Here is a 15,093-nt window from a genome sequence, read left to right as displayed (position 1 = left end):
TTATCTGAATACCTCTTAATCATTTTTATATTTTTTGATACTTCTTTAAAAGCCCTATTATAGCAAGAGTTGTTTTGTGTTGTTTTTTTCCTTTCCAGTTGAGCAAATTCTTGACAGACTCAGTAAAGCAAAACCCTCACTGATGGGAAAGAGTCAGTTGTCAGAACCGAAAGAACTCAGAGGGAATGATATTAGAATGGTTGGTTTCAGCAGTTTTCTGCTTCTGATGTTTTGAAAAAAGGAGATGAATCCCAGGGATGTGCAACTGATGTAACTGATGGAGTTTTGGCAGAACCACAATATCCCACATTACGAACCTGTAGGGTCAACCTTTCAGGAGCAATTTTCAGCTATGCTCTGCTTCCTTCTAAGGCTCAAAAGTCCATTAGTAATTTCCACATGAGAACTGTTTACCCTTGAGACTTTTTAGCCAATTGCAAGTTGGGCTGATGCATGTATTCCCCAGTACTTACCACACTGTGCTGACCTCCTTGGCCACTGAGCTAGACTTTTGTACCAGTGAAGAGTAGCTGCAGTACTATTACTGGTAACCATAGTATTCTTATGCAGAAAGATGACAGCAAGAGACTAAAACAAGAGTTGGAGACCTTTACAACCTTACATGAAAAATGTTACTTAAGTGCAAAGCTAGTGCTATTTATTATACATAAATGGGAACATAAATCTCTGTTTCTAAGTAGGGAAAAAAAAAAAATCTATAAATATCTGAAACCTCCTATTCTATATTCTTGAAGTATTTTAAACTTAGACTGTTCGACCCATCTTCCAGGAATTATTTTAAGGAATGAAACTGGCTGACCAGAAATAAATCTGGGCAATATTCTGTTCTCATTAGAGGCTGATGGCAGCATCCCCACTTAATTCAAAAGGACCATAATTGGGTCTACAAAAAGTTAAGATACGAGTTCTTTAAAACTGTGTGGATGGCACTGGACTTCGTGTAGCTTCAAAGAGAGTAAAGCACTCCTTATCCAACATAGTTCTGACATTTTTATTACAAACATTGTTTTTAAAGTAATTGAAAGGAATATTTAAATCTAGCATGAATTACAGCTGTTGGACAAATCATAATTGCACAGTGTTGGAAAGATTATTTTTTGAAACTCATTAAATCACATTATTTCAGCAGAAATCTTTTCAGTGGTAGCATGGAAGAGTGAAATTAGAATATATGAAGTTCCTGATCCCACAAAGAAGAATAAGAAGGGCTTACATGAATAACTGTCTTTGAATCCTGTTATGTGTAAAATAACATTATAAATGAGCCAGCTGTGTGATCCTGGTGGGGGAAGGAAAAAATCCAAGAGGAGACTTGGAGGACTTTGTCTCACTACGTGGTGGCCAAAAAAAATCTTTTTCTCTGCAGTGCAATTCTTCCCCCCCCCCCCAATTGCCTACAGAAGTTTTATGTACCTCTCTGATGTTTGACTTTGATACACAAGAGAAGTGTAATTGTTGTAATCTAATGCAGGTAACAATTTGCTAGATTTTGATACCATTCTGGTTACACAACTCTTCTATTATGCTAGTCTTGTTTTTTCCACTCATCATAATTTCATGCAATTATTTTCATTCCATGTTTCTTCTCTTAAATACTTGAAGCATCATAGTCTGTCTGTCATGTTAATCCATTTTATTTGTTGAAGTCATTGTGTGTGAAGCCAGATTTATATCTCTCAATGTATTTATATTGTGAGAGGCAGTGTCAGTAAATTATTTTTTCAGTTATCTCAGAAATAAAAGCAGTAAAAGGAATTTAAGGGAAGCATCCAACTTGAAAAAACATCAAATAAAAAAAAAGTGTGGCCACGTTCAGGTTTTCATCTCATTCCCTGTTTTCCATACTTTTTCTGTTTGTTTTTTATTTATTTTTTTGATCATTTGCCTTCTGCCGCTGCCCCCCCCCCCCCACCCCGAGCCCAGATGGTCTAAATCTCAAATCAGTACATCTATTTACTTACACAGGGTTTCCATCAGGCTCTGTTTACCCACCCAGGGTAAACAATTAGTGTGAAAGATACTCTTGAATTATCAAAATGGGGAGGGGAAAAAATTATTGTCAGATACCTAAATTAACTTGATAGCTCCCAGAACTATAGCAGGTGGAATGGCTCTAGATACAAACAAGTGTTGGTGCTGTCCTTTCAGACCTGTTGACAGTATGTTTGTCAATGGCTGTGCTGTGTCCCATAAGGTTTTGAATATCTCCAAGGATAGAGACACAACAGTTCCTCTGAGCTAGCTACTCCAGCACCTGACCCCTCCTAATTCTTCATTAAAAATATTTACAGACAAAGAGCATATGATTAAATGGAATTCCTTATGTTTCAACTTGTTCCCATAACCTCTTACCTGCTCACAAGATACCACCGAGGGAGGGTCTGGCATCACCCCTCCAATTGGGTGTTTATGTGCCTTGATAAGATACCTGAGCCTTCTCCTCTCCAGGTTGAGCAACCCCACTCCCTCACCCTTCCCTGGTGTGCCAGATGTTCCAATCCCTTCATCATCCTTGTGGCCCTTCACAGGACTCGCTCCAATATGTCCATGTATCTCTCACATTGGGAAAATCCAGAAATGGACATCTGACTTGAGTTACCACAACTTTTTCTACCACATAATGATTTTTGAAGTAATGAGAGTTAATGACTGACCTGATTGTATTCAGAGCCCTTCATCCAAGTGCAGTTGTATTGTTGTATTTTTTCCTCTTGTATTCCTGCCAGGAAGAAAAATGGTGTTAGTGATACTATATTTAAATAGTGTAGTAAAGGGACACAACATTCACATACATAGATTGTTGGTGAGACATGGTTATATGACAGTTTTAAAGGCCACTGCCCAACATTTACGATCTGAGCTAAGTTGAGAGATATGAACTGGTCAAATCATTACTGATTGTGTTTATTCATTGTTTTTCTTATTTGCTTATTTTTTTGTTGTTTCACCCAGCTCTAAGAATCCACAACTTCACTGTGCTTCCTTCCCATAACTCTACTTTTGTATATACCAATGACTCTGCCTACTCTAACTTCTCTGCAACTGTAGGTGAGGATTTACATTTTTTTGTTGTGCATTTCTCAGGCTTGGAGGGTTCTTGTAACACTGTTCTCAAAGTTGAGTTTTGGTTCAGTTGCTCAGGTGGTAAAGATCTACATTTACACTGACTAAAATTGAAAAAATATTGTTAAAAATGTTACCAGAATTACTTCCAATTACTAGAAGTGGCACCCCTTGATGAACAGTCCATGGAAGGATGGACCCCAGTAGCTCTCAAAAGCTTAAAATATTTTTTTACTAGGTGTTGGGGAAACATGACATTTCAATGGGTTATTTAAGAACAAATGCTTATTCTTTTTTTTTCTTTTAACCTTGATGAAAAAAAAAAGACTTATTTATCATCACTTCATACTCATTTTTAAAGGACACATTAAGAAAGGCAAATGCAAGTCAATTTGCAAGTCCTGAAAGTAATCTTGTCAATTACATGTTTGATTAACATTAACAATGATAACAAAGCTAGCACAAATCTCAGATATGTAGTCTTTTAATGACTTTTCTCCCCCATCAATGTGGTAACATAGTAAAGGAAGAACAGAAAATGACAACACTCCATGCAGAAACCTGCCAGGCTGGAAACTAAGTGAATGTAACCAAAGTCACTTAGCTGAAGTCACTGGGGGTTTATACGTGTGCAGTTGACACACGACCTGCTGCCCACATAAAGATTAAGTATCAGCTCACATCTAGTCACCGGAAAATCTAATTTAAGGAGAAGGATGAAAATGGTAGAACAGTCATTTGGATACTAAACCTATATTAGAATGATAAATCCATTATTTTTCTGCTCTCTTAAAGTATGCTGGCAAAAGTGAACTCTATAATGAATGTCAAATGACCTCAATTCCTTCCAGTCCTCATTTCTCTGCTTTACAGAACTTATGCATAGTTGTCACGTAGTGAGATGCATTCAGCACAAACGTTACAGTGGCAAAGGAAATGCAATGGAAACAGGAATGCAATGCTTTGTGGTATTTATTCTGGCTAGATTAATATTTAAATGACTTAAACTCAGAAATATTTGCTTCCCTCCATCGTACTTTGATTTTTTAAAAAGAGCTGAATTCTCATCTGTTTTGATGACTTTTTTGCTCAAAAGCAGAGAAACACACATGAAAAATTTTAGTATTTTCATTGATATTTGGGATGAACTAAGAAAATACTTGGGCATGTTCACCAAGAACTACTACATGCTGCATCTGCTGCCTTCTTCTGTGGTGTTGCCCTGCAGATGGGCCAGTATTATGACTGCCTTTATTCCCTTTGGTCGCCTACATTCTGAAGGTGACATTCCCTTTCTTGCAGGTCCCCACTGCATGAGGGGATGTACCACTCTGAAGCAATGACAATGGTATTCCTGATTATCAGCCCAGATACACAGTCTGACTCTACCACTGCCTGTGCATCAACCTGTGCCTTGTTTGATTTTCCACTGTTCAAAGGCTAATATCCAGTCAGGCAGATGTACATACATAAATACGAAGCAAAATCCTTTATGTCCCACCCCTTTGGTGTTTTAGGCCATTTTTGTGCATTTCTCATTTCCACTGTAATCTCATTCAGTTCCCAAATATCAAGCAGCAGCTAGATGACAATTCTGCACTTCAAAGGAGAAGATGCTGTGCTCACTGCTGATGTTTCCCTTGCAGCAGCTCTTTCCCTAAGACTTTTTTTTTTTTTTTTTTGGTCAGAAGAAGTTATAGAGAAGGGTCTTAAAACCAAGATACTGAACCTTCATAACCATTGCAGAACTCCTATCACAACCAGCTGGACTCTCAGATCTCAGTGAGGTTTCCTATGGTAAATGTGTGTCAGGTTTTTTGAAGTATTAGGATGCCTCGTGTACTTTGGTTATTAGGGAATTAATAAACAGTGTCTTTTAAAGCAGAGAACATAAGTAACTCACAAGACAAACAATCATTGTCCATGTTAGACAAAGGAGTAGCTTTTGAGTCATACACATGGTGTCATACCAAGGCATGTTCAAAAATAGATATTTTCCTGTCTTGTCAACTATACTTTATTTACATATAACAAAAAGTGGATTTTGATCACAAAATTTCCCTTCCAATAAATGAAAAAAATATTGTTACACTTTTTATTGATTAAAGATTTTTTTGCCCAACTCTACTTAGCAGCAAGACAAAAATAGTTGCCTGATGTGCCCAGTATTCAGAAACATGGAGTTCTGACTACTTCGAAATAATGATTTTGGTTTTCTTTTTTTTTTTTTTTTTTTTTTTTTGTGTGTGTATGGGTTCTGCTAATACATTTTAATTAAGCAAGAATTGGGGTGAAGAGGGTAATTATTACAAACTTCAAATAGTTATCTGTATGATTCTTCAAAAATAATCAGAGAAGAAAACACAGAACCAACCAATAACAATAAAAAATACCATAGATAAAGAAACATTAAGGAATTGTACTAATCTGCTAATAAATAAATAAATCACATTTCCAGCAGTTTTTAACTTACACAGATGTTAAACTATATTTTGCTTTTCCTTTAGACATTGTAGAAGGAATGGTGAACAAAGGAATTTATGTTACTGAAAAGAAAGGAGTTACCTTTCTCTTCTTTGGAAGATATCAAAATTCTTGCATTAGTAACCCAGAAGTTTGTGGACCTGAAGGTTAGTAAACTGATTTATTAATATTAGCTTTTGCTATCAAATTATGTAATTCAATAATAATGTAATGAATCCTCTAAAATTCCAGCTTAACACTTTTCTTCATCGGCTTGTAAAACAATTTAGTGGTGATTACTGAAAAATGTGTGTAATGCAATGGAAAGCAAAGCAACAACAGCATAGCAGCAAGGTCCTAGGCTGAAGCAAGTGAGGGCTTGCTCAAACACATCAGCAATGGGCACAGAAATAAAGGAAAGAAGCTGCTTACCTTCAGAAGGTCTCAAGCATACAGGAATCTCCAGCAAGATACCCTTGCCTCCACTGCCAACACTAAAATTGCATGCAATTGCATGCAACCACTGCATGCACCTGAGCCCCCCTGGGTTGGCCCTGCCTTCCCACCAGGTGCTCAATCACTGCTTCAAGCCCTGACTCAGCTTTTCTGTTACAGTGTAGTTTTTTCCTAACTGCATTTTACATTACAAGTAATCATTAACTGCTCAGATCAATGATCTACTGTACAATTAACTCAAAAACAAAAACAAGCTTACAAAGATCTTTTATCTAGCACTAACCTTAATGGTGCTACAAAACTGTGACAAGTATAAGTCATCCTACAGGTGAAATTTAGGAGACTATGCTTTTAGTGTGTGGTATCTCAGCAGGAATGTTTTTTTTTCAAACTTATTTTTGGAGAGAATTATTTAAAATTTCTGATTTCTTGGGATCCATTTGTCCACATCCACACACACTTACATCTCTTCCCTCTGTTCTCTTCCCTTTCTTCTCCTTGGGTAAAGATCACAAAATGACCGGTGTTATAAGGGTGCACTGGTGTTATAAGGGTGCACGTTGATTATAGAAGAACATTAGAACTCTATGCAACTGTCAACGTAGGTGTACAACCAGTCACTACCGACACCTTCACTAGAGACTTAAGATTTAGCCAAAGTAAAAACACACAATTTACTACCGACCCTTCCATCCGTAACCTCTAGAAGTCCCTAAGCTTAAACACTATTGCTAACATTGAATTTTCTCGCTTTTATTGATTTAAACCATTCTGCAAACTTGAAATAGGATTATTTTTTTTTAGCTATGCATTAACTTTCTAAGAAAGTAGGAGAAACTCAGAGAGAAGATACCTTTTCTATTATGTGAGAGTACTGAAAAAGAGCATTCATTATCCCACTGCAGACACACTGTCAGATACATATGGTATCTTCTAATATATTTTTTCATACCGCTAGGAAGTAAAAGATATCTGCAAGTCATATTATTTCTCCACCCATAGTACAATATAATATTCAGAATAATCTATTTTTATAGCACCAGAGCATTCCCAGTATCTTACAAACAAGAACATTCTCTCCTGAGTCTTTCAGCATAATGAGAAGTTTCTTTAGTGTTTGCTTTGTCAGCACCTCATGAAGTTACTCAAGCATCAGAAAGCACAGTGAAGATGGAAACTTTTCACTAAAAATCCACTCTTGCTTCCTCCCATCAGGAGTAACGTTTTCCTTTTTCTGGAAGACTCAAGACCAGCAGACGAAGTTTCCCCCTGCCTCTGGTGGGCAGGTGATTTCCAGTGGCTTCAAAATCTGTTCAAGTGAAGGTGAAGGCTCAGTAGAGTTTTATACCCGTGGGAATGCAATGATGAAGTGGAAAGCAAGTTTCAGTCCACCAGGTAAGTTTACATTTTTTTAGATATCATTCATTTCTTTATGATTTACATTATTCTTGTAGAGAGATGTAATGGTATGAGCATATCTTCAGGAAAATGTAGACATAAAAATAGTTACAGAGCTCTGTATTTGAGTTCTTGTGGCGGGGGTAAGGTGAGAGAAAGGGTGAACTGATACCTCACCGATACTGTACTACACAACATTTGCTGTTCAGCAGCAGTACTCAGAACTGACTTCCAGTTTTCTGTACTGCAGTTCTTATTGACATAAGTAGATTAATGGGTGCTTAGATGGAAACAGCTGGGTGAGGAACACAGGTTGGTTTCTCAATATATTCTAAAATTTCTATGTGTACAGGACTCTACAATCTCTGAAATAAAGACTGTATTTGGTGATGATTTAACTGGTTGTTCAGTGCTTTGGTCATTTTGTCATCTGTTAAGTATCAAGTTTTATATGTCATGACATGGTATTAAGAAGCACTTTGGTATATCACATATCTTACTGCTTCTATCTAAACTTTGTATTGTTGGGAAACTCCTACCTAGTGACCGAGACAAATTCTGGACTTACAGTAATGCCAGTGACAGTCACTAAAGTATTTTCTTGTCATCATTTAACTATCTGCAAACTGGGAATATAGGACTTTCTCACCTCATAGTACCAAAGTTTTATAATCAGTTTGGAAATCTTGTTTTAAGAGAAAAGCTGTAAAAAGGTAAGAACAATCTACACATTTGTGGGTTATTCGATCCAGGTTAAAATGAGTAGGATGTTTTCAGCCTTTGAACTGTAACAGAGAAAGTTTGGCAGCATTAATTAGTCTGTTTGCCTGCTCTCCAGTTCCTGCGGTCTTTATGAAGTTCTTGCTGAATTGAATTTTGAGACAGTATTGAAGAGACTTCAAGTCTTGGCCAATAGTACTTACTTAACAAGTGTAATTTATGGAACTGCACAGAGCCTCAGTAAGAGTTCAGACAAAAGCTAACAGGCTTTCTGCCAAAGTATGGGCTTCCCCATGTGTATAAAGATTAATACACATGACATCAGCGTTCCATAATTCACTGCTAGCACTTCCTATACAGCTCTATAGCATTGCACAAGTCAGCAAAAACTTACTGCATAGGAGAAGCTCTAAATGGAAATGATTCATAGATTTTGCTGTGACTTACTGTTTGGTAGGTCCTTATTGGACTCATATTCTCTTCACTTGGAAATCAAGAGAAGGACTGAAGGTCTACGTCAATGGAACTCTAAACACAACTGATCCAGATGGGAAAGTTTTCTATGATTATGGAGACCCCAGTGCAAATCTGCTGACTGGAACAGAAGGGGATCAAACGAAGCGCTATGTGAATGGAGCATTTGATGAATTCATTATATGGGAAAGGGCACTCACCCCCAATGAAATTGAGCAGTACTTTACAGCTGCTATTGGTGAGTATGTGCACTCTTATTGCCATAAATCACGTTCTGTAAAGATGCTGTCTTAAAAATGGTTAGTGTATATAGGATTTGTATTCATATCTTTCAGCTATTTAATGTAGTTTTTTTCAGAGGCAGAAAAAACGCAGTTATGAAAGCACTGAAACATTCAACTGTCTTTGGCTATGCAGTGTTTTCATCTGGGCTTCTATTTCCTTAAAAATGTCAAAAATAGTTTACCAAGATCAGAAGTCTGCAGCCATTTTTATATCCCCTGGGATCGAGTGAAGAAGAGCCTCAATTAGACTTGAGGCAGAATGCTATTAAAGAATACTGACTCCAGATTTCTAACACTTGTGTAATCTTAGAGGGAACTCACTTAGCATACACCAACAGATGTGGATAATAGTGCTTATCTCTCCAGTTCCTGGAACAGCAAAGATTTATTAACTCATGTAGGTTTGTGAACTAAAACAGAGAGATATTAGCTAAAACTTAATATAAATAAAAAAAAAGAATCAGGATGTGAACAAAAATGTAGAAGACAGTGGCCAGTAATATGTCAGCCATGCTACAGACATTCATAATAAAGTTTTCAGTACAAGAAAGGCTGTTGCTATTAAGTGTTTATGTGTGAGCAGCAATCAGAAAATGTCCCTCTCGGGAATGAAGCTATGGGGCATCTGGAACATTTGGCTTCACTGGTGGTTTCTCTATTTTCATTAATTCTTATTAGGTTACTGAGAGCTAACGCAGTTACACTCAATTACTCATGTGCTTTCGAACCCATGGGAATGATTTGCACAATGGACACTCTTTGAATAACATAGCACAGGTGCAAACCTGTAAATGAGAATGCATGCATTTGTGACATCCAGGTTTGATAACGGCAATCAACTTACATATATAATATACTAGAAAAAATATAGAATAGATAAAGTAGAATTAAAACCACTGAAAAGAAAACCCTACGTCTAGTGGCTAATGAAGCAGACCATATGCTGTGCAACACAGACAGAAATCATGCTCAAGTTTTATGCTTTATGAAGTGATTTTTACGGATGTCTTCAAACATTCTCAGATAATTCATTTAAGGTAGGAAATAGTACACATTTGTATTCCATGTTTGAAAATCTAAATAAAGAAATTAAAATGTTTTATTAAGTTTACAACCTTCTGGTCATGTTGGAAACACAGTTCTAGTATCTGGCTGTTTTATCTTTCACAACAACCTAGGGTTACTATGACATTCTCCAACTCAGAGATACCATAAAACACATTCAGGGCAGAATGTTATGCTGCTAGATTCAAATGCAGCAGATGCTTTCAAATTGACCCAATCGTCCATATGTACATAGAGAAGTATGATTTGTATAAGGGCTAAATTTTTGAAGAGTTATACAGGCTTTTGCTTCTCCTTCTCACTCCGTCCCTGATGGTTTTTGGAAAGTTATACAGCAAACTATTATTATGCCAAGTGTTTCTGGTTTTAATTTTCTTAAAGCCTCGGTTCAAACGCCTTCAGGATCATCAGGATCTTTGTTTTCAGTGCAAAATCTAAAGTAAATGTCTAACATCTAAACTGAAAGTAAAACTCGATGTGCATTTTTTTTCCTGGAGGCTTGGGAATTAAAATGTAAAGAGGCACCAGGTATTATTATTATTTTCTTATAAGTACAAAACCAATATTATTTTAAAGTGTGAAATTGAATTGGAGAAATGTGGAATATTGAGATTCTGATTTTTCTCAAAGTAATGGACTGATAAGATTTTATTTTATTCTTTATTTTAATTTCCAGTTGGAATTAGGAATGAAGCTGGGACATTCTCAGAGAAAGTGATAGACACTGCAAGACTAATCAGCACAGTGAATCAGAGTTATTCTTGCTATCTGTTTACTGAGTTTGGAGATCTTAAAACTGTGATGAAACTGGGCTAATGTGTTCTGGCATAAGAAACTTAATAGGACAGCTTGTACCTTAACATAATGAATAATCACATTACATTTGGATCTGTGATAAAAATGTGTCCAATATATTCCACTACTGTACGATTATGCTGAAATACCATACTCTTGGGCAAACATAAATTTTTGGGAAGATGTAGTTGAGAAGAAAATTTTATTTCTCTACCACAAATGACCCATAAATACCCTTGCATGAAAAGGAATCAATATTTTTAAAATTGAGCAGCTGGAAACCATCCCAAATTGAGTTTATTCTTTCTGTCTTGGCAGATCACTTATGGCATGCTTATATGGTAATTTTCAGTGGGTATAGTTCTAGGGGGTGATATTTATTGCTGAAGCCCATCTGATTAATAGCAACCTTAGTGTTGCTTCCAGTCAACTTAAAAACACCAAATAGAGACATTATCTGCAATATTCTCTGACTACTATTGAAAGTTCTTTTCACTCCTTGGCTCCCGTTAGTTGCTCTATGCAAAACTAAAATGCCACGTTATGTTTAATATGCCAACGTTTCAACCCACGTTGTTTTATTTGAGTGATACCTCAGTTTTGACAAAAGTAATGGAAATAATTCATTGATTTTGAGTTTTTATTACAGTCTTTCTGAATTTGCACTATTTTATTTGCCACTCAAGTAATTTAGACTCAAGACATAAATATTAATTTAGACAACTTCAGCATTTGGAAACCATGGTTGACAGTATTCTGATTGTTTTCAGTGCCTGCATCTTCTCAGTCCCTACTCTGAAGAATAAATGATTCTGAAGCATCATATATATAGAAATACAGCTAGGCCACACGGGAACTTGTCAGAAGTGCCCGCAGTCTGTTATCTCTTCTTGATAAGATATGGAGATAATTTTTAAAATTATTTTTTCCTAAATAAATTCAACTCCTTTGTGTATGGATTTTCCCCAGGTGTGCAATTTTTGCTCTCTTCAACTCTTTCATGGTCTACGATGACAACTACTACAAAACCTGTGGTAAGAGTCCTCACAACTCTTTTCTAAAACATCAGAATTTGTTATAAAACTACTACTACTGATAGAACTACTGATCTATATTTTACAATTATCATTAATGGCACTTATTTTAGTGCTTGAGTATTGTTATAAATGTTTTCAGATATGCAGAGGGAGTATTTGCAGACAGTATTGATGGGTGGGAGCACTACAGAACTCTTAATGTTGGATAGACAACAGGAATTCACAGTTAATGAAAATAATTTCTCTATATGAAAAGTAGAAAGTTGTTCTACAGTACTTCAATGGATTTTGAAGATGGAAGACATCCAAAAATGTTTTGATAACTTTTCTTATTTTCATATGCAATGTATATGCAATTAGCTCTAGGCAGCCTTCATGCACATTGTTATTCCTGTGTATTTTCACTTTCTTGCTGTCTGGAGTGCCAAAGTTTTATTACTTCTTAGGCTTTCAGGAAACCATGTCAGATAGGGCACGAATTGCTAATGAACAAATGAACCTGTACAAGTAAATTCTGACTATCCTGTCTATTTGTTCACGTGCTTTCCTTTTTCCCTTGGTCTGTGCAAATGCCTGTGTGTAATCACAGCAGTCTGCTGTGAACCACCAACACAGACACAATAAATAAACAAAAAACAACCCTCCACACCCAGCACCGGGTTCTGTTGTGTGCGGGGAAGAGAACTGTTCAACCCAGACTTTATGGCCCAGGAAATGCTTATGAGTAGCCCTGGGGTTGCACCGCTTAGAAATGCTACAGTGACCCCTGGAGAACTGAAAACTGTCCCTCAGCTCCCTTTCGGGCTAACATCACAAATGGCATCTGCTGTTTGGAATGAGCTGGTGAACTGTATCTCTCTCTTGCAGCTGTCTACAAATGCCTATCATCCCATCATAACTAATCTGACCAAAGAGAGAGGCAACTTCCACTCCTCTGACATCTTGCTGGAATACCTGGAGAACGTCTCATTCAGCTTGCCCAACAAATCCTTGTCAGAAAATACTGCTCTAAGCCTGACAGAGGTAAACCTCTAAAATCTGTGTGTGGATCCACATAACACTCAAATTTCCCCAGCAGGTAGAATATGGAATGCAGCTATGAAAGTTTTTGCAGATTGCAGAATATACGCATGAAGTAAGCAGCAGCTGTTTTAGAGGATAGCAGGCAGTGAGCTTCAACCAGAGAAAATTGTTCGTTAGTTCTCGAGGATGTTATTTAATAAGTTTTATAGATAATAAGTTTTATAGATATTTGGAACCATGACTACACATTAAAGATTTAGTTAAACGGAAAACAGAAAAGAAGAAAAGAATTTCTAATTGATTTTTTCAGCTGTGTGTTCAATGTATGTCATACACAGTATAGGGCATTTTCTGTGGTCTGAACTGACGACAAGGGGCCGTTTTTGCTAACATACAGCCAACCTTCTGTAAAATGATGGGCAGCTAATTCCCTGATTTCAGCAGGCTAAAAAACTATTATTGTAGCCATCAGCTCTGGCCTCACTGGGGATTCTTTCTTTAAGCCTGTGGGTAATACCAGGGTGACAAGGATTATTTACTTGGACCAACAGTATAAACAAATGCTTCTAAAAACACACAGGCAGCTTTTGACAGTTTCTGTTAAAGGTTTAACATTTGCAAATGTAAAGCTTGGCCTTTGTGAATCACAACTTAATGCAGAGCAAAAATCATTCTACGAATCTCTAATTCGTTGTTTCCTTTGTTTTGCTGAAAATTTTGTGTGGGCTCTAATTTGCAAATGGAACACCATCCTGTCAGATGTCACACCTGCTGCCCACATCATTTCAGTTGTGATTTGGTTGCTCATTCACACTATCTGTTGCTATGTGTGTTGTGAAAGTAATGTGCAGACAGAAAAGTGGGACATGATTATCCTTAGCAAATCTGTTTTGGGAAATAAACATCAGAGTTGTGTTCATACATACAGACTGTGTCACTTGTCTGACTGACAGTTAGGCTCTGTATTGTCTGAAGATAATTCTCTGCAAGACAAGCACTGAGCACGCATGCTATTTGCTGTAAAGGTGTCTCTCTACTGGTTGTCATATGCCTCACAGCACAAGAAAATTTGATATAAGCGATATGCAATAAGCTGTCTGATTACTGACATACAATGTATTGCTTCTGAAAATCTTACTCACGTTTTCTGCTATAATTCTGTTCTGCCCAGCAATTCCAGTCCTCCTGCTTTCCCTCCTTTTCTAGCAGTCTAATACATCCTTTTTGTGTTAATTCTGGAGTGCTGCTGAGTCTTGGGAAGAGATGCTTCCTGAAAGCTCTCAGCACCCTGGGCTCGGTCTTGGCTTTAAGGTAGACTCTGTGCATGCCACACTCAGTGTTTCAGAGGGGCAGCACAGAGCTTGCAGTTGCTAGAAGTAAAAGGTTATAGAAAAGCTCTGGTTCTGCCCTGTGTTTCACTGCTTATAAAAATGTGCTCATAAAACACTCTTGCTGCTTTCTTCCATGTTTCTCAATGACACTTTTATATTCAGTTGGTGCTTTCAAGGCAGACAAAAGAGAAGCAGGAATGTGATAATTCTTTTGATTTTTTGGTCATTTTCTGTGTCCCCCATTCCCTCCTTGCATGTATCTCTGTTAGCAAGACTCCTTAGGACAGAGTCTGTATAATGAACAGTGCTCATCGTGATGGATCTTGACCTCAAAAACATTTAAGTGCAAAAGTGAAGCAGAAAATAATCAAACTTAACAGCTGATGGAGCCCAAATTTATATGCAGTGCTGATGAAATATCTAATCGTAGATGAAGAGGCATTTTAATGTCATGTGAGTTTAGATGAAGTAGGAAAATAAATTCTTTCCCCTAAGATCCACTGTTGTCACATCAGACATAATTATTGTACTTTGGGAGTTTCATAGCAGTGCTACTTTTAATAAATAAGCAATTAATCTACAATACTATACAAAACATGATGGGAATGCGTGCAGTGGGGATGAACCTGACTAGAGTGAAAAAAATGAAGTTTGTAATCTTAAAACAAACCAAAGGAAATCCAAGAAATCTGCCTTGTGTGCCTACCAGGAGATGTAACAGATGAAAAACTAAATTATATTATTTCATTCTTTTAGGCATTTTTAAAAGTTATTGAAGACTTTCTGCTATTACCCAACTGGCTTGAAATACCTGAGGTAAGACAAATGAGCTTTGATTTCTTGGTTAATTCAGATGTGTGCTTTAGTGTAGACAGTAATGGAATTGTTTGCCTCTATTCTTCATGCTACGACTAGCAGGATGACTTATTTGCTCATCTGCCATTTGCATATTTGAAATAAAGA

General features: G+C 36.9%; 1 protein-coding gene and 1 long non-coding RNA gene across 8 annotated transcripts in view; one reads left to right on the top strand and one right to left on the bottom strand.

The window, feature by feature from the left end:
- Nucleotides 1-15,093, bottom strand: part of LOC121106882 — a 361,649-nt gene that overhangs the window by 15,570 nt on the left and 330,986 nt on the right. For all 5 annotated transcript variants that reach the window (XR_006931549.1, XR_006931550.1, XR_006931548.1 and 2 more), the window contains one exon: nt 2,676-2,740. This is a non-coding gene — a long non-coding RNA (uncharacterized LOC121106882). The remainder of the gene's footprint in view (nt 1-2,675; nt 2,741-15,093) is intronic.
- Nucleotides 1-15,093, top strand: part of ADGRD1 (adhesion G protein-coupled receptor D1) — a 122,422-nt gene that overhangs the window by 5,673 nt on the left and 101,656 nt on the right. For 2 of the 3 annotated variants that reach the window (XM_025155657.3, XM_046901245.1), the window contains exons 4-10: nt 2,974-3,069; nt 5,592-5,714; nt 7,219-7,398; nt 8,579-8,833; nt 11,709-11,773; nt 12,644-12,799; nt 14,887-14,946. In XM_025155657.3, the coding sequence (XP_025011425.2) occupies nt 2,974-3,069; nt 5,592-5,714; nt 7,219-7,398; nt 8,579-8,833; nt 11,709-11,773; nt 12,644-12,799; nt 14,887-14,946 (935 nt within the window). The remainder of the gene's footprint in view (nt 1-2,973; nt 3,070-5,591; nt 5,715-7,218; nt 7,399-8,578; nt 8,834-11,708; nt 11,774-12,643; nt 12,800-14,886; nt 14,947-15,093) is intronic. The other variant, XM_415094.8, reaches the window with a different exon arrangement.

The sequence above is a fragment of the Gallus gallus genome, chromosome 15 (genome assembly GCF_016699485.2).
Source record: "Gallus gallus isolate bGalGal1 chromosome 15, bGalGal1.mat.broiler.GRCg7b, whole genome shotgun sequence".
NCBI lineage: Eukaryota > Metazoa > Chordata > Aves > Galliformes > Phasianidae > Gallus > Gallus gallus.
This window is presented reverse-complemented; position numbering and strand designations above follow the sequence as displayed.